Source organism: Plasmodium malariae (assembly GCF_900090045.1).
Source record: "Plasmodium malariae genome assembly, chromosome: 12".
Classification (NCBI taxonomy): domain Eukaryota; phylum Apicomplexa; class Aconoidasida; order Haemosporida; family Plasmodiidae; genus Plasmodium; species Plasmodium malariae.
In genome coordinates this window covers 3,316,011-3,333,385 of record NC_041786.1, presented here as the reverse complement: position 1 = coordinate 3,333,385, position 17,375 = coordinate 3,316,011, and the positions used below count along the sequence as shown (strand labels likewise).

The following is a 17,375-nucleotide window of genomic DNA, read 5'->3' as shown; positions in this document are numbered from 1 at the left end:
ATGAAGTGCCACAAAAGAAAAAAAGAAAACATTTTCTCCTTTTATGTAAGAATATTTTTGTTTTCTCTAATTACCTGGATACTAATTTCTTCTAATGATGTAATATATACAATAAAACAACAGCGTTAGTGAAATTTTTTACTATATATTTATTTTTTCCATATGATATTTTTCATTATCATTTTTTCTAATATAAAAATAAATGGTTCACCAAAAATTTTACAATTTTTACGAATTTGTTAGATAAAATGTGGTAAACACCACGCCAAGTCACAAAATTTGGGAGAGCTGTTAGCTTTAAGAAATGTTAGATGTTTGACGGAAAATGGAGTGACGTACGTTTTAAAGAATTCTTCATTAAAAAATAATTTTGAATCAGAAGGGCCCACAAGTTTTAAAATGAACGAAAATGTTTATCCTAGTGAAATAATAGATCCAATAACAGAAAAAGTAATATCTGGTTCAGTAAGAGAAAGGTTACCTACAGGATTTAAAATTGATAAGGTGAAAGATCGTGTAGCAGGTAGAGCATTTAAGCTAACTATCTCAGGTAAACTAAAAAATGACAAGGTAAAAGATCAAGTAAGAGTTGCTAAAACGGAACCATCCCCAGATGATGTAAAATCAGAAAAAGTAAAAGAGCAGATAAGAGCTGCAAAAAAAGAGAAATCTACAGATAACGTAAAATCAGATAAAGTAAAAGACCAAGTAAAAAGTCCAAAGATAGAAACTACCCCATATAACGTAAAATCTGATAGAGTAGAACACCAACCGACAGGTACTTTATTAGAGGAAACTACCCTAGATGACAAGAGACCTGATAAAACAGAAGACCAACCAACAAGTACTTTATTAAAGGAAAATACCCTAGATAACTTAAAAGCTGACAAAATAAAAGGTCAAGTAAGAACTCCAAAGGAAGAAACTACCTCAGATGACGTAAAAGCTGATAAAGTAGAAGACCAACCAACAAGTAGTTTATTAAAGGAAACTATCTCAGATGACATAAAAGCTGATAAAGCAGAAGACCAACCAACAAGCAGTTTATTAAAGGAAACTATCTCAGATGACGTAAAATCTGATAAAGTAGAAGACCAACCAACAAGCAGTTTATTAAAGGAAACTATCTCAGATGACGTAAAATCTGATAAAGTAGAAGACCAACCAACAAGCAGTTTATTAAAGGAAACTACCTTAGATGACGTGAAACCTGATAAATCAGAAGCCGAAGTAAGAATTCCAAAGGAAGAAACTATCTTAGATAACGTGAAACCTGATAAATCAGAAGCCGAAGTAATAATTCCAAAGGAAGAAACTATCTCAGATGACGTAAAAGCTGATAAAGTAGAAGACCAACCAACAAGCAGTTTATTAAAGGAAACTACCTTAGATGACGTGAAACCTGATAAATCAGAAGCCGAAGTAATAATTCCAAAGGAAGAAACTATCTCAGATGACGTAAAAGCTGATAAAGTAGAAGACCAACCAACAAGTAGTTTATTAAAGGAAACTATCTCAGATGACGTAAAAGCTGATAAAGTAGAAGACCAACCAACAAGCAGTTTATTAAAGGAAACTACCTTAGATGACGTGAAACCTGATAAATCAGAAGCCGAAGTAAGAATTCCAAAGGAAGAAACTATCTCAGATGACGTAAAAGCTGACAAAGTAGAAGACTATTTAACAAGTAGTTATTCAGAGAAAACAACCCCAAGTGACTTAAAAAATGACAAAACAGAAGATAGAAAAAAAGATGATACATCAGAGGAAACACCAAGTGAAGAATTACAAGATGATATAAAAAAAAATAAATCAACTTATAATAAGTTAAAGGAAGCTATTCCTAATTGGTTTAGAGCTCATTTTAAAAAAGATAAATCAGCAGATAATAAAACAGAGGAAACCATGGATGAAAAAGGAACATCTAATAAAAAAAGAGATAGACCAAGAAATTATCCATTCAAACATAGTGTCCCTAGTGGACAATTAGGAAATAAAAATAATGACGAATCAAAAGATTATCCATTTTATAACAAGCCTTCTAATGGAAAACTGGGGAATAAAAAAAGTGATAAATCAAAGGATTTTACCTTAAAAAATACTCCTAGAAGTGAATTAAAAGAAAAAGGAAATACAGAAAAATCAAAAGATAATCATATTGAAAATGAAGTTCCTAGTGGATTAGTAGGTAATCAAAAAGTTTTACAAACAAAAAAAGCTGTAATCCTTGATGATGACCAAGAATACGAGGTTCAATATCGTAAATGGACAGATGGTAACAAAAAATACAAAACTAAAATTTTCCGATTGAAAAAAGCAAATGATGTAAATGAGGATAAAATAATTTATGGAATAAATGATAAGTTAACTCGTGATATACAAGAAATGGAAGACTATGCAAAAAAATCAAATCACATGGCAAACCAAGCCCCTGACCTAAGAGAATATAATAAAAGAAACATATCAAAAGATTATCAGTTGCAAAACCAAAAACCCGAACAAAAAAAATATAATGCAAGTAACATATCAAAAGAATATCAATTAGAACATGCACCCCCTAATACGTTAAAAGAATATGAAACAAAAGATGAATCAAGAAACTACGGATTAAAAGGTAATACAGATACAGAATCAAATGAAAATGAAGCCAAAGAAAAACCAAATATTCATGCGTCACTAGGAAATTTAAGCACAATATCAGAAGGAGCACAAAGCACTTTGACAATAGGATCATTAAATAGTTTAACAGGACTAAATGAAAATACTGATTTAAATAAAAACAATAAAAAAGTATCATTTAGTAAATTTGGTTTAATGGGAAACATCTCGGATGATTTAGATGAATATGAAAGATTAATACATACAGTATTTTGTTCTTACAAGGAAAACGATTTTGGTGAATTACAAGAATATGTAGAAGCACATGATACTAAACATTATAAATTAAAAGCAGATATGAAAGAAGGAAAGAAGGAATTTGATGAATCTTTTGAAAAATCAACTTACGGATTTAGAGAAAAGCTTCCAGTTAAAAATGAAAAATTATTAGAAATTGAGGAATCATTACATCGTGTACCAATAAGTGATAAGACAAATCATGATAAACCAGAAGCACCTGTATCAAATAAAGTGTCAGAAACCTATAGATCATTAGATGAACCTCCTGTTGGTTCAGGTGACAACACATATAACGCTATGCCTTATGTTGAAAAAAAAAAAAAAAAAAAAAAAATTTTCAGTTTTAAAAAAAAAAAATAAGAAGAATACGAAAACAGGTAAAAGTAGTGAATGAACAAAAGAAGAAGAATCAATGCAATACAGGAGAAAATGTTCTTGTTTTTGTTTTTATTTTACGAGCATATAGTAATCGTATTGTTAAAAAATTAATTAGTTAATAATGAATGTATATAGAACCATATATGTAATTAACCGAATCGTGTAGAATATATAAAATATAAACTAACATCAAGAAAATTATACAAAAAAACTGAAAAAACGTGAAGAATATAACAGGAATAAACAAAATAGTAAATCAAAGTTTGTAGCATTTACCTAGAAAATTTGAAATATTGTTCCTGATCTTAATTGCTCTTGCTGCATTATTATTTTTTCTTATAATTTTATTGTTTCTGTTGTAAAATCTGCGTAACTCACGTCTCATTTTTTGTTAGGCATATGAACAAAATATAATAATTAATTATAATAAATTATTATATGTTTTGTTAATAATAAAATATTTGTTTTAAGCAAAAAAAAAAAAAAAAAAAATGCTATGCTTTTTTTCTGATAACGTTGTGTATTTTGTTTTATTTAACGAGTTAGCAATTTGTCATTATGAATCATTTAATTAAATGTAACACTAATTAAAAAATAATATATTATTATCTTATAAATAAATAAATATATATATATATATAATTTGTCTTTTTATTCAGAAAACTTAGCACTTTTTTTTTTTTTTTTTTTTTTTTTTTTGTAGATAAAATATATTTTTATATATATTAACCTTTTATGACAAATTTATATATATATTAATACGTTTAAATATTTTTTTTTGTTTTATATCTATATATTTGTACTAATTTGTTTAAATTACATTTAACTGTATATCCAAATATTTAGAGAACTCAATTTTAATTAACATATTCGTTTTTGTTTGTAAAATTATACTTACAGTGTTAATCTGTGAAAAGATGTTAATAAGATTACAATGAAATTCATAACCAAAGATATAATTTTAAAGATAAAAAAATATGGTCTTCAATTATATTACATTATTACAAATTCTTCCGTTAATTTTTAGTTAAGCACTTTCTGCTATTTGTTTTTTTCTCAATTTTATATATGATCCATAATATATTAGTAAGAACAAAGGAATTTTTTTTTTTCATTTATATTTTTTTATATATTTATAAACATCTGTTGTTAAGTTTCATTAAACGTTATTAGAATTTTATTAAAAAATATATTATCAAAAAAACATTACGGCAAAATATATTTTAATTATATATCCTTCATTAAATCGAAAGAAATTATAACAGTGTAAAAAGGATATCAAATTTTTAATTGTGTTGGAAATAGCACATAATTATTTCTTTTAATGAAGTTTTATTATCAGCAGAATAAATAAAACTTATTGATGGCTATTTTATTTATTAATGCTTCATGTACAATGTTAACATTCTTAAATATGACAAATAAATATATAAATGAAAATGTTTATACAAACTGAGTTAAATATTTTTTTTTTTTTATATCGCTATAAAAATGTTTTACTGTGCTCCAAAATCAATTACATTTTAATAATGGAAACCTATGTAAAAATACACAGTTCTTATTTTACTCTATATAGGAAGGTCAAAAAAAGTTACGATTTTATGAAAAAATTAAATTGTCATTAAGAACTTAAAATTATCTTTAAAAAAATTATTATATATTACCAAAATATACATCAATTACATCGTTTCAGTACATCTTGTGTTTAATTATTCGATTTTATATATCTATATAAGATAATTCCCTCATTAATAAAATTTTTTAATTGTAGAAATATTCTAGGCTTTTATAAAACCATAACTATTCTGGATATATAATTCTTGTTAATTTAAAAAATTTAAACAAGGAATCCAAAAAAGTTCCAACTATAATTCATTCTTGGAATTTATAACTTGTTTTTATTTACTTCATGTATTCCAAAGTTCGGCAAAGCCCCTATTAACCTATCCACATGTATGTGTGTGTAGATTGGTATAAATGTAAAGAACACACCATTAATACTTTTATTATAATAAATAACAACATTTCCTTAGAGATTATTTATTCTTTCCAGTGCTCTTTTTTTTTCCCCCCCCTTTTTTATCAATATATTTCTTCACTCAGTATTTACTTCCATTTATCCATTACAACAAATATAAGAAATTATTTATTTAAATTTTAGACACATCATATATGTTGTTGCCAATATGTATAAATTATTTCGAGAATGCTAGTTCTCTCTTTATATAACTTAAAAATTATTAAACAAATGTTACGTTATCTCTTTTTATTTTTAATAATATTACAGCAATATTTTCCATAGTACAAAAAAAATGTGGAAAATATATACTTGGATAAAAAAACATTTAGGAAGAAATACAAAACATATTATTATATACATGTTAAAAAAGAAAAACTTCTTTATAAGTGTAATAATGATTATAATATGACGACAAGAATAATTCGTAGAAAAATAATAGATAACATATAAGTATTATAGGGAAAAAGATAAAATATTTGCTGATGGTAATAGTAACACAAATGATATATGGAAATTTCACGATAAATAAATAAGACAATTATACTATAAAATAAATACTACTCAATCATTAATAGGAAATTCCCGAAGAAGCATCCTTTTGCCATAAGTTGTACAAATTCAAGGTTTTGTATATTTATAATCGTGTTGTTCACAGGTGTTTGAGGGTATATAAAGAAATATACTAAAATTGAACAAATATACAATCAAATATATTAACCATATGAAAAAGAGATACCAGTAAAAATGAGCAAATACTAAGGGTTACCAATATATAAAATACATATATAAATATATAATATTTATATAATGTTTTATTACCACAAGATTATAATTTTCTAACAAAATTATTATCATATATGTAAAGTTGCACAATTTCCGAACATATATAATTCAATTTACTTTTTATTGTAACTGTTTGCTTTATTACTTTCTATTTATTTCTTCTTTTTTTTTTTTTTAAGTTTAAGAAAAAATCTCTTGGGAAAATAAATTCACAAAAATAATATGAAAATTAAGAACAAATAATAATTACATTTACATTAATGATTATAAAAAAACAATTTAAAATATTAAAATTAAATAAAAATAGAAGAATTAACTTGTACAACAATGATCCATTAAGTTAATGTAACACAGTAATAATTATATTTTCATTTTAAATTATTGTGTAATAGTATGCACAATTTTAATTTAATAATTTTAAGTAAAAATAAATAATAAATAATATATATTATTACTACTCTCAACTCAAATGAAAAAAAAACAAAAAATATTATGGAAATAATTATTATACATAAAGCAAAAATTAATTTTTTAATATTTTAAAAATATGTTCCATACTGTTTTTACGTCATTTTCGTACGTCCATGGGTAATTTTAATTAACGTTCCGGAGGTTAGTCCATTTTTTGTGAATATACCATTAGGTTTTTTCGTAAGTTTATCACAGATTGTCGAATGTTGTATAATGCAAAAGTACATAAATCATCTAGTTGTCTTTGATCATAATTATTAATGTCTAAATTTTTGCATCTAAATTGTTCTTCTACAAATGCTCTTACTTCATCCAAGGATGGAGATAATTTCTTCACATTACATATTTCTTTATAAATCTTCTTCTTTGCTTCATATATACCACATTTAATTGTATTATTCAATATAGTATCTGTCTCATCACCTAAATCTTGCCATAGAGATTTTTTTTTTCTTCTAAAATAATTATATCCAAGTGCACTTAAGGTTATTCCAAGTGTTGCTGCCACTATACCTACAATTCCATAAATTTCCTTTTTTTCCCTCTTTTCATTTAAATTTTTAAAAGGGGAATTTTTGAATATTAAATTACTTTTATTTCTTCTCTCATGGCATAAATATGATTCTAATAAAATAAGAACAAGTAAAAAATGGATAAAATAAAATACTTTTGTTACTCTCATTTACAATAAAAATTTTATGCAATAATGGTCTAATGTGCAAAATAAAAAACCCATATATACAACCCCGGGTATTTATTATATATATAAAAAAAAAAAAAAAATTTCCTGCCTGGGGAAACATCTGTATAATTTTTATAAGGTTCAAATATTAAAAAATAAATTCGTTATTTCTATTCCATTTGGTATTTTGTAGTAAACATTTTTCCATTTTTTTTTTTTTTTTTATTATTATTATTTTATTTCATTCAATTTAATAATTTTCATATTTTACATGCATATTTTTCTAGTAAAGAAAAATACCCTTAATCTTTTATAATGAGTCTCAAATGTATTTTATATGCATTTATATAATAAACGCGCATTCTAACATGTTTAATGCTATAATTCTAATTTTTATGCATTGCTACTACTGAATTTACTAATAAAATGCATAGAAACTCATACGCATAAAACTTTGTTTATGTGTCTATCATTATATGGCGAATGGAGACCTCTCTCAAATACTTACATTTTACTCAGATAAAAACTAATTTAAGTGGTCTAAAAAAAAATTTTTTTTTTACATGCAAAAATAAGAGATTGCAAAGATGAATAAAAAACAATTTTTACGCAAAAAAAAATAAAAAATATATATAAAAAAATTAATTATAATAATCAACGTAAAACAAAAAAAAACAAAAATATACACAATACATATGTATATATGTACAACCATTTCTAGGCTTCCTTTTGAAAGAATAAAATATTAATTCAACAGAATAATATGTAATAAATTTATAAAACGAATCATAAAATTAAAAAATAAGAAAATAATATTACATGCATAAAAAGAAGATTTTTTACATTTCACTATTTATAGAGAACAAATGAATATTTAAGGGAAAAAATGTCTTATTTATATTTTATTCTTGACGTATTGTTGGAACAAATTGTATTGTTTAGTAAATTTCATCACAAAAGTAAAAATTAGAAAGGGAAAAATACTTAATTATAACTTTTTCTTTTGCTTTATTAGACGCTGGATCCTGATATAACCTTTTGTAACAGATGTTTTTATAAAATTTTTTTCTTCATTTAATAATCAGAGATGTACATATTTTGACATACATACCTTATAACAACGCAACACTAGATGTGAAAATTTGCAGTTTTTAACTTATATGCAACTTTACCCTTTATTTGTTGTATTTATAGCAACTTAAAAAGCAATTCTTCAAAAATATGTCTTCAAACGTATTTTATATAATTCCAGAAATCAGATAACAAAATTAAGAAAAAAATTCGCTTTTGTTTATGGAATATTCAGTAATATTATTCAATTTTGCTTGTATAAATAGGAATTCATGCTTTTTTTTCTGTTTTTTCCATCATTTAAAATTTTTTTTATTCTTGAACTTACTATAATTTAATAAATATTAATGGGTTCACAAATAACAATTCAATATTCTTTAATAAAAAAAATAAAATTTACGGCGAGCTAAAGAAAATAATTTCATGTCTTCAATAATTTCACTCTATTACAAAAATACGCCAATTTTTATGACATAACCATAATGAATGAACTTGTATCTCAACTTTATAAAACTTTTAACTTAATAAAAGGAAAAAGTTTAAAAAAAAAGCATATATATATAAATATATACCTACTTTTATATACATACATACGTGTTTGGTTTCTAATTTATGACACAAACTAGCAGCTCGTATACATTATCTACAAATTTACTTTTTGCCATTCTTGTAAAATTTCATAACATTTTTATTTATAAATATGAATATTCATCCAATTTTTAAGGATTATTCTTTCCTTGTTAAACATCTTATATAATGTCAAATAAACCTTTTATGAAAACACATCCAAAACACACTATTATGATGTTTTGTTCCTTAATAAAGTTCTTTATTAAAGCATGAAAAGCTAATATATTTGAATAAATACTTACCTCGAAAATCAGATATATGTAAGTGCACATGTTTAAGTATATACTCACATATATATGGGGATGCAAAAACACCATAATAACCCATATCAGGTACATGTTCTAAGATACCAAAACAAGGAACTGTGAATCTACTAATACCTCGAACTGTCCAACTATCAAAGATTAACAAAATTAATAAGGCTTTAAAAAAAAACTTTTGTAGAGTATATATTTTTATTCATATATAAAATTTTTCATCCAATCACGAAAAATAAGAACAAATAAGCTTATTTTTTCTTAAATTTTGGATAGAATATATTTTTTTCTTCACAAATGGAAATATAATACATAGAGTAAATATTATTATTTACACATGATTTTTAAAGCGGATACACACTGTAAAATGATGTTTATAATTTTAAAAATAAAAGTACAAAGCATTATTAACTATAATAGTTCTTATTCTTTCAAATATATAACATTATATTTAACATATTGAAAACTCTATTATTTTACATGATTAATCTTTATAGTTGCTTGTGATGCTAATAAAGGTATGAAATCTAACATATATGCTTTTATTTAGCACCCAACATATTTATTGAACCGTGTAGATTTCAATTTTTTCACTCTTAAGAATTTCATATGACATGTTATTAATATTCTAATAATTATACAATCCGATAAAACAAAAACATATTATAAAAAGCAAAAATTTATATATGTAGTAAATGTAGAGTACAAATTAAATAAATAATAATCAATAAAGATATTAACATTTATTTACTTATTGTCATATTATCAAACATGCCAAAACTGTGTATACCTATATATATATGTATAGAAGTATATATACTACCACAGAAACATAGATTAATATGAAAATTATTAATATTTCTTAAATATCACAAAAGGGTTACATGTTAATTTAAATATCTGTATAAAACTTAATCATTTATCTTTTAAAAGTCTTTTCTATAATCATATATAAATGATTCATAAAGATTAAATTTACTATATATGATTTATATACTAAGCAAAAGTCTATGCGAACGCTGTGAATAATCAAGTATATATATTTTTATTCATCAAATATATTTTTATTTTTATACACGTAAATTATTAATAATTTTTATTATAAAATCGATAAAATATTTTATTAAATATTTATATTTCATAACTTCGTATGCGAATTAATTTAACTACTTAACCAATGTGTCATATTTCATCTTTTAAATAATTTTTGTTTTCATTAATAGCACCTTAGAACAATTATAAAAGTTGCATTTGTGTGTATTCATATGACACTTAAAGAATAGCACTATTTTGTTAAATGAGAACAAAACAGTACTGATACTAGCCATTACTACAGTGGAAAATGAAATAACATTATAAAAACATCTTATCATAAAAAAATGTACATTTCTTTTATTAATTTTCTTTTATGCATATTATATATTTGAACTTTAAATTTATTATTTTTTTTTTTGTAATTTTTAATAATTGTTTGGTTTTGATTCCCTTCACACTTCGCTAAAGATAAAATTATTTTTTTAATATTCTATTTTTTTTTTTTTTTTCATCAGTACTCAAACAAAAATTGCTATTGTTCAATTCACACATTATATATATATATATATATATATATATATATATGTATGTATATATTTATTTATTTAAATATTCTGATATTATATTTTTGCCTTTTAGCTTTTTTAGCATAGTAAGATTCATCGAAATTAAAACAAAAAAAAGAAGAAATAGCTGTGCGTGAATAACGCTTAATTTATAATTAAACATGTCTTTTATACATGCATCAAATTTTTTATTTTTTTTAATATTACAATAATTATTATTATTACTACCTTCAGAATTAATGCTTCTATTAAGTATTTCTTTTATTCTAAATTTTACTTTTGAAACAATATGATAATAAAAACACTGCCAAAACTCACACCGTTTTCAAGGATTATAATTGAAATTATAAATTAAGAATATCTATTTGCTGTTACAGCATATATACATATTTTTGTTTTAAAAAAAATTTTATTAATAATAAAACTTTATATTTACCATAAATAAAGAAAGCAAAAAATACCAATAACAAAACTTCAAAATTTATGTAATAATTATTTGTTATAAAATATTACGTATAATATATCTATGTCAGCATTTTAATATATGATTTTAGATGATTTTAACTTACAAGTAAAAATAATTATATCTAAATTTAATTTTTTTAATATTAAGCAGTTGTAATATGTTTTAGCATTTGATAACTTTATACTCTGAATAATCATAAAACAAAAAAAAAAATAAAAATAATCTTTTAATAGAAAAAAATTTAATTAATACCATTTTAATAGCACAGGACCACGTTTCACCTAAGTACTATATATATATAATATATAAAAAGTATTTGTTATATATATCTTAAACTGTTCTTTCTAAATACCCATTTTACCATTTATTCTCAAAAATTCTAAAAAAACAGTTAATTGTGTTCATTACGCAAAACAAATTTGAATTTAATTTCTGATAAAAATATTTCTTCTATAATACTAAGCTAAAACTGTTATTACAATCTTTTTAGTACACGTTTTTTTCCTCCTATGAAACAAAATATTTAACTAAAAACTGCACAAATAATATATATATATATATCTACATACTATCAACAATTTTTATATAATTAACGTAATAAAAATAATAATACCTTACTAAAATTATTAATATATTTTTTTGGAGGGTTTTATAAAAAGTATACATATACAAAATGTCTGACCCTAATTCTTTGCAATCTAACACTTTACCCGAATTTACTAATCAAATAAATAATTTAGTATCAACTGAAAATGCACAAGCAAACTCTAAGCTTTTATTTGTCCTGGCAACAACTCTTCTGGTTATTTACATAGGTTTAATGATCTCTGTTGTGGTAAGATATAAGATTTTCCATACATAGAATTAAATAATATTTTGATATTTTAATTTCTCTAAATAACTTATTAATTAAAAAAAAATATGTGTATATTTTTATTTTTATTTTAGCTTCCTGTTAAACAAGAAGAAGAATCAAAAAAAAAAGAAGAGAATTCTATATTACAGAAAGATGAAGAATATAATGGACCCTCACAGAACAATGATGAGGAATTAGAAAAAGTACCAGTAAAATGTCAAGAAGAAAATGCAGAGGAAAATGAAGATAGTTATTAATGAGGGTCTCCTATCCGTAAATGGTGAAGATAAGGCTGTTTAATTTGATGAAATATATATTAACCCACGAGTATCAGTTTTTACGCAAACCCTTTCAAATGGTAATATATAAAAGTGATTGTTGCTATTTTGTTTATTTAATTATCCATTAAAATAAACTTATTTGTAAAACTTGTGTACAGTTCTCAGTGTTAATGATTATATCCTAATTGAAAAAGTTGCGAATAAATTATAAATCTTACCCCAAGTCAATTAACATGCTTATTATATTCCATAAGTGTAATTATTGTTATACATTTTTTTAAATTATTAACACATAAACAATATATTCATGAAAAATATTCGGAATGCAAGGTAAAATATTGACGCCTTTTTATATTTTACATAATTTAATATTTAATGTTAGAAAAAACGAATCCTTGTTTTGTGATATTCATTTAAATGGTTTAAATTTTATGATATATTCTTAATTTTTTTCAAAAAATATTTTTAACAATTTCGTTTACATAAATCCTTTACATTTCCCCCTTTTTTATATGAAACAAGCTTAATATTATTAATAAATATTTGAACTTGTAAACACTAATTCTTTAATTATTGTGTATCCCAGGTGTTCAGTTATAATTCCATTACATTTGCAAGAAAACTTCTAAATAATTTGCTTATTTTTTTATTTTCCGGGAACGTTATTTCTTATAACAAAGCTGCTTTTTTTAAAAACTTTATTTTAAAATTCATTCATTTAACAAAACATTATATAACTTACACCATGAAATTTTCCAGTTTCCAATTAACTTATATTTTTTTATGACTTTTCTTACATTAACTGTAATTTTGTTATATATAAAATTATCGAAATGTTGAAGTCAAAATTTTTACCCATACATAATGTTTTCCATTAATTTTACTTAAATGAAAAAAGAGCTATTCAAAAATTTTTAATGTTTCAAAAATGTTATACCTGCCCCTCTGATATTAAATATTTTAATACAACACTAGTATAATTTTAACCCTTAAAAAGGAAACAGTTCACGTTATATATTTCACATAATAACGTCCAGTTTTTATTATTCATTCTTCTGTAGTTAAAATAATATTAATTTTCGTGAATGTATTAAATATATCACCATATTCATGAGAAAAATTCTTTTTAAGAATTGCATTATCGCCTTGCTCTTATGTGTAAAGATAAGCATAACAAAGGAGTGTATGTTTATTTCTTTCAATTTATGTTATTTTTGAAATCCTTCATAATATGTTATTTCATTTTCCGCTTTTATTATATCCTTTTTTATTTATTTCTCTACCGAATAAAAATGTTTCCATTCTTTTTTCATTTATATATTTTTATTACAAACATAGTGAAAATTTTTACCCTCAATTTTTTTGAAGGTTTTCATTGGTTAAACAATTTATTTCACTCACCTTATACACTATTTATCTTGCGTATTTTAAATTTTTTAATGAAACGGTCTTCGTTGCTCATAAAATCTTTTGTAGTTCTTTTCTAAGTCTACTTAAAAATTTGCTTTAAAAAATCATCATTTTGCTTTATAATAAGTAAAAAAATTGTTAAAAATATTTTTTTTATATGTTTTTTAAAAATATATATAAAAAATAAATATAAATTTTTATCGCAATCTTTAAAATGTTTACATCCAAATTTTTTTTTTCATGATATATCGTTTGCTTTATATATATATATATATGTTTACATGTGCATAAACGGGACTATGATAACACAATAATCATACAATTTACGTTAACCTTAAAAAATTTACTCAATATTACAATTTTTCTTTTATTTTTTTGTAGCTTCTTAAACCTGCGGAATATATACAATAAAAATGTAGACAGTATAGCTCATTAACGTACCTCTAAAATTTATATATATATATATATATATTTTTTAATAATAGAAACTACAGAATTTTATTTATCATACTATATAATAATGTTACATTGTATTAATGCACTATTTAGATTTCATAAATATAGGTAAAAAATAAATTTTAGTTTGAACTTCTGTTTGTAAAATGTTACTTTTTCAATGAAGGTATTCATATATTATGATTAATTAAATCACATACATATGTGAATTAATATATCATCTTTATTATACACGTAAAAATAAAGTATTACTTCTAAAATACTCACAAAAATATATAAAAATAAAACTTTATAAATACTAAATACAGAAAACATACATTCCCCACATTCGAAATGACATTCTTGGAAAAAACTTTTAAATAACTTTTTATTATATTACATTTTATTCTAACTATAACAGAATACTCTTATCACATGTATTTTATTCCTTAAAAGAATTATATAAATGCTTATTGTTATATTATGATATATTTGTGAACTACTTAAAGATCCAACAAAAGATGTAAAATTTAAATTATACAATTAAAGACGGAAAATTCTAACAGGGAAAATTTTTAAAAAGCTAAGAAATCGGTAAAGGAACAAATTATAAAAAAGGGAAAAAATAAAAAAATGTTACTTTAATTGTCTTTACAAATATAAAAAAAGATAAAAAATAATTTCATTATATTTCTACGGATTGCGATTAAAAAAAATTACAAAACATAATTTAAAATAAACATAATATAAATGATATACACAGTATATACTTCTTCTATTCTTATTTTTTGTATAAATCCTGAAATATGTCTGTATAGTACTTTTATTCAAGCATTTCTTCGGCAGTCTTTAATATATTTTCAGAGTCTAGTAATATACCCTTATATATAGGTAATTGGACTTCTTCGTAATTACCTAAAATTCCATGGCATAGATCTCTATTTAAAAGGAGTTTAACCATATTAAAGATAACAGTAATAATGTGAAGTCTTATAAGTATAAAATTTAAAATTGGTTCTATATCATCATACGATTTCATACGTGGTAAATATTGATCAACACTGTTATAAAGTTTACAGAATATTTTATAAAACTCTGAGTTATGCTGCAAAAATTCTATGAAAACAACATTTTCATTCAAGATACTTGAAACACCAAAAAATTCAACATAATTTAATATCTCATTATTCTTATATTTACTAAATAATGGTTTAATTAAGTGTAAACAATAACTTAGGGAATAATGCATAGTTGTAAAGATAATTTCATCCCTTTCTAATTTTTCTTTGTTTAAAGGAAACAAAGAATGAATTTGTTTTAAATCATCCACAATATGAGATTTTTTAATATTTAAAGAGAATATAATTATATTCATATATGTAATGTCCATATTTAAGTTAAAAATAATTTTTCTTAAACAATTTAGTTGTTCCTCTGTAACTTCCATAAGTTCTTTACTCTTTTTAAAATCATCTAAAATAGATTTAAGTTTATTATTATTTTCTTTTATTGAAAAAAATTTTGATTCATAAAAATTGAAAATATCATTTTCTTCATTATTTGAATATAATCCATAACTATAGGAAGCAACCGTTTCTAAATTTAAATCTGAAAATTGTGATTTAAGAAAGCTCAAAATATTACTATTGCATACAATAAAATTAATATTTCGAACTTTATAAAAAAAGAGAATTTTTTCAATAGTTAAATTACCCACTTTTACTTCTTTTAAAATATTACTTAATGGAATATGGATGAAATCATCAAAGAATAAAGTGCCACATAATTCTTCTTTGCTCACATTTTTTAAATTTTTCAGACTAACTCCAAAAGGTTTATCAATATTTTCAAAATCAATTTTTTTACCCTTGTATATTGGATATTCCCTGTTCAATTTAGAAATATTTTCTTCACCACTTATACCTACGTTAAAATATCGAACTATTAATGTAAAGTCCAAATCATAATTCATTGCGGTACTTTCTGTAATTATTCGTTGAAACTCTTCTCCATCTTCATCATTTATTTTGATATCTTGTACATATGACAAATATTTTGTCATCATTGTAATACCATAAGCTTCACTCTCAGGTGTTTTTATTTCTTCTTTCCTCCCTATGCTTTCTTGAAGCTTTTTCTGATGTCTTCTTTTACTTTTTACTTCTATTTCTTTTTCTCTGATTTTTCTGCGTGTGCTATATGGTAAACAATCAGAATCATTTTTATCAATTTCTTCAACTTCTTCTAAGTCCTCAAATTCTACGTATGTATCACTTTCTACGTATCCACCTACTGCCCCCAAATTCTCCATTTCTTCATCCTCATAACCTTCTATATATCCCTTCGATGTTCCTAATTCCTCCAATTCTACTTCTTCATCTCTTCCTGTATATTCCTCCACTGCTTCAGTTTCCTTAAGTTCATCATCTTTTTCCATCCCTTCATATTCCACTTTTCCTTGTTCAACATCTATAGACAAAACCCTTAAAACATTTGTAAGTGTTTCTTCATTATAATCATTTTCCTCATCATCTGATTTTAACTCAGGTTCTAATTGTTTTTCCGCTAAAAATATCTTTTTTATACTTTTGTTTATTTTGCAATATTTATAAATACATAATAAGGCTATTGTTAGCTTGTATAAATATCTCATTTTTTAAAATTATAGGAAAATTAAATAATATTTTAATATTAATAACAACTTAAATATTACAATTAGGTAATTTTTCTAAGTATTATATATGTTATATATCTAAATAAATATTTAGTTCTTAGCAGTGAAATAAGATTAGTAGAAGCGGAAGCGAATAATTAGTACATAAAAAATGAAAGTCAATAATTTTCCAGAAAAAAATAATAGGTTAAAAAAATGGGTATAATTTATGGTAAATATATAAGATCTTTAATAAAATTACACCATATATATGTACTTTTTTTTTTTTTTTTTTTTTGTAGAACTATTCTAACAGAACGTTTTAATGTGTCATAATTATATATATATATATAACTTTCCTTTTGCACATTGGAGGCTTCAATATTTTTTGATATACACAATATAACCCTATTTAATTCTTTTTATCTGTAATTTAACCTTTTTTTTTTTATAATTTTAAAAATTTTTAATTTTTTTTAAAAA

At 23.0% G+C, this 17,375-nt stretch overlaps 4 protein-coding genes across 4 annotated transcripts; 2 read left to right on the top strand and 2 right to left on the bottom strand.

Annotated features, from left to right (window-relative positions):
* PmUG01_12081100 (erythrocyte membrane protein 3, putative) lies at nucleotides 1-3,258 on the top strand (the record flags this gene model as incomplete). Its single annotated transcript, XM_029007060.1, has 2 exons — nucleotides 1-99; nucleotides 244-3,258. 2 exons carry the CDS (start codon nucleotides 1-3, stop codon nucleotides 3,256-3,258), a joined length of 3,114 nt encoding a protein of 1,037 aa, XP_028863487.1.
* A 3,434-nt stretch (nucleotides 3,259-6,692) lies between these two features.
* Nucleotides 6,693-7,232, bottom strand: PMUG01_12081000 (early transcribed membrane protein; the record flags this gene model as incomplete). Its single annotated transcript, XM_029007059.1, has 1 exon — nucleotides 6,693-7,232. One exon carries the CDS (start codon nucleotides 7,230-7,232, stop codon nucleotides 6,693-6,695), a length of 540 nt encoding a protein of 179 aa, XP_028863486.1.
* Nucleotides 7,233-11,930: 4,698 nt separating this feature from the next.
* PmUG01_12080900 (conserved Plasmodium protein, unknown function) lies at nucleotides 11,931-12,370 on the top strand (the record flags this gene model as incomplete). The annotated part of the gene is made up of 2 exons (XM_029007058.1): nucleotides 11,931-12,092; nucleotides 12,206-12,370. The coding sequence occupies 2 exons, from the start codon at nucleotides 11,931-11,933 to the stop codon at nucleotides 12,368-12,370; spliced, it is 327 nt and encodes a 108-aa protein (XP_028863485.1).
* A 2,692-nt stretch (nucleotides 12,371-15,062) lies between these two features.
* PmUG01_12080800 (conserved Plasmodium protein, unknown function) lies at nucleotides 15,063-16,892 on the bottom strand (the record flags this gene model as incomplete). The annotated part of the gene is made up of 1 exon (XM_029007057.1): nucleotides 15,063-16,892. The coding sequence occupies one exon, from the start codon at nucleotides 16,890-16,892 to the stop codon at nucleotides 15,063-15,065; it is 1,830 nt and encodes a 609-aa protein (XP_028863484.1).
* Between the last annotated feature and the right edge of the window lie 483 nt (nucleotides 16,893-17,375).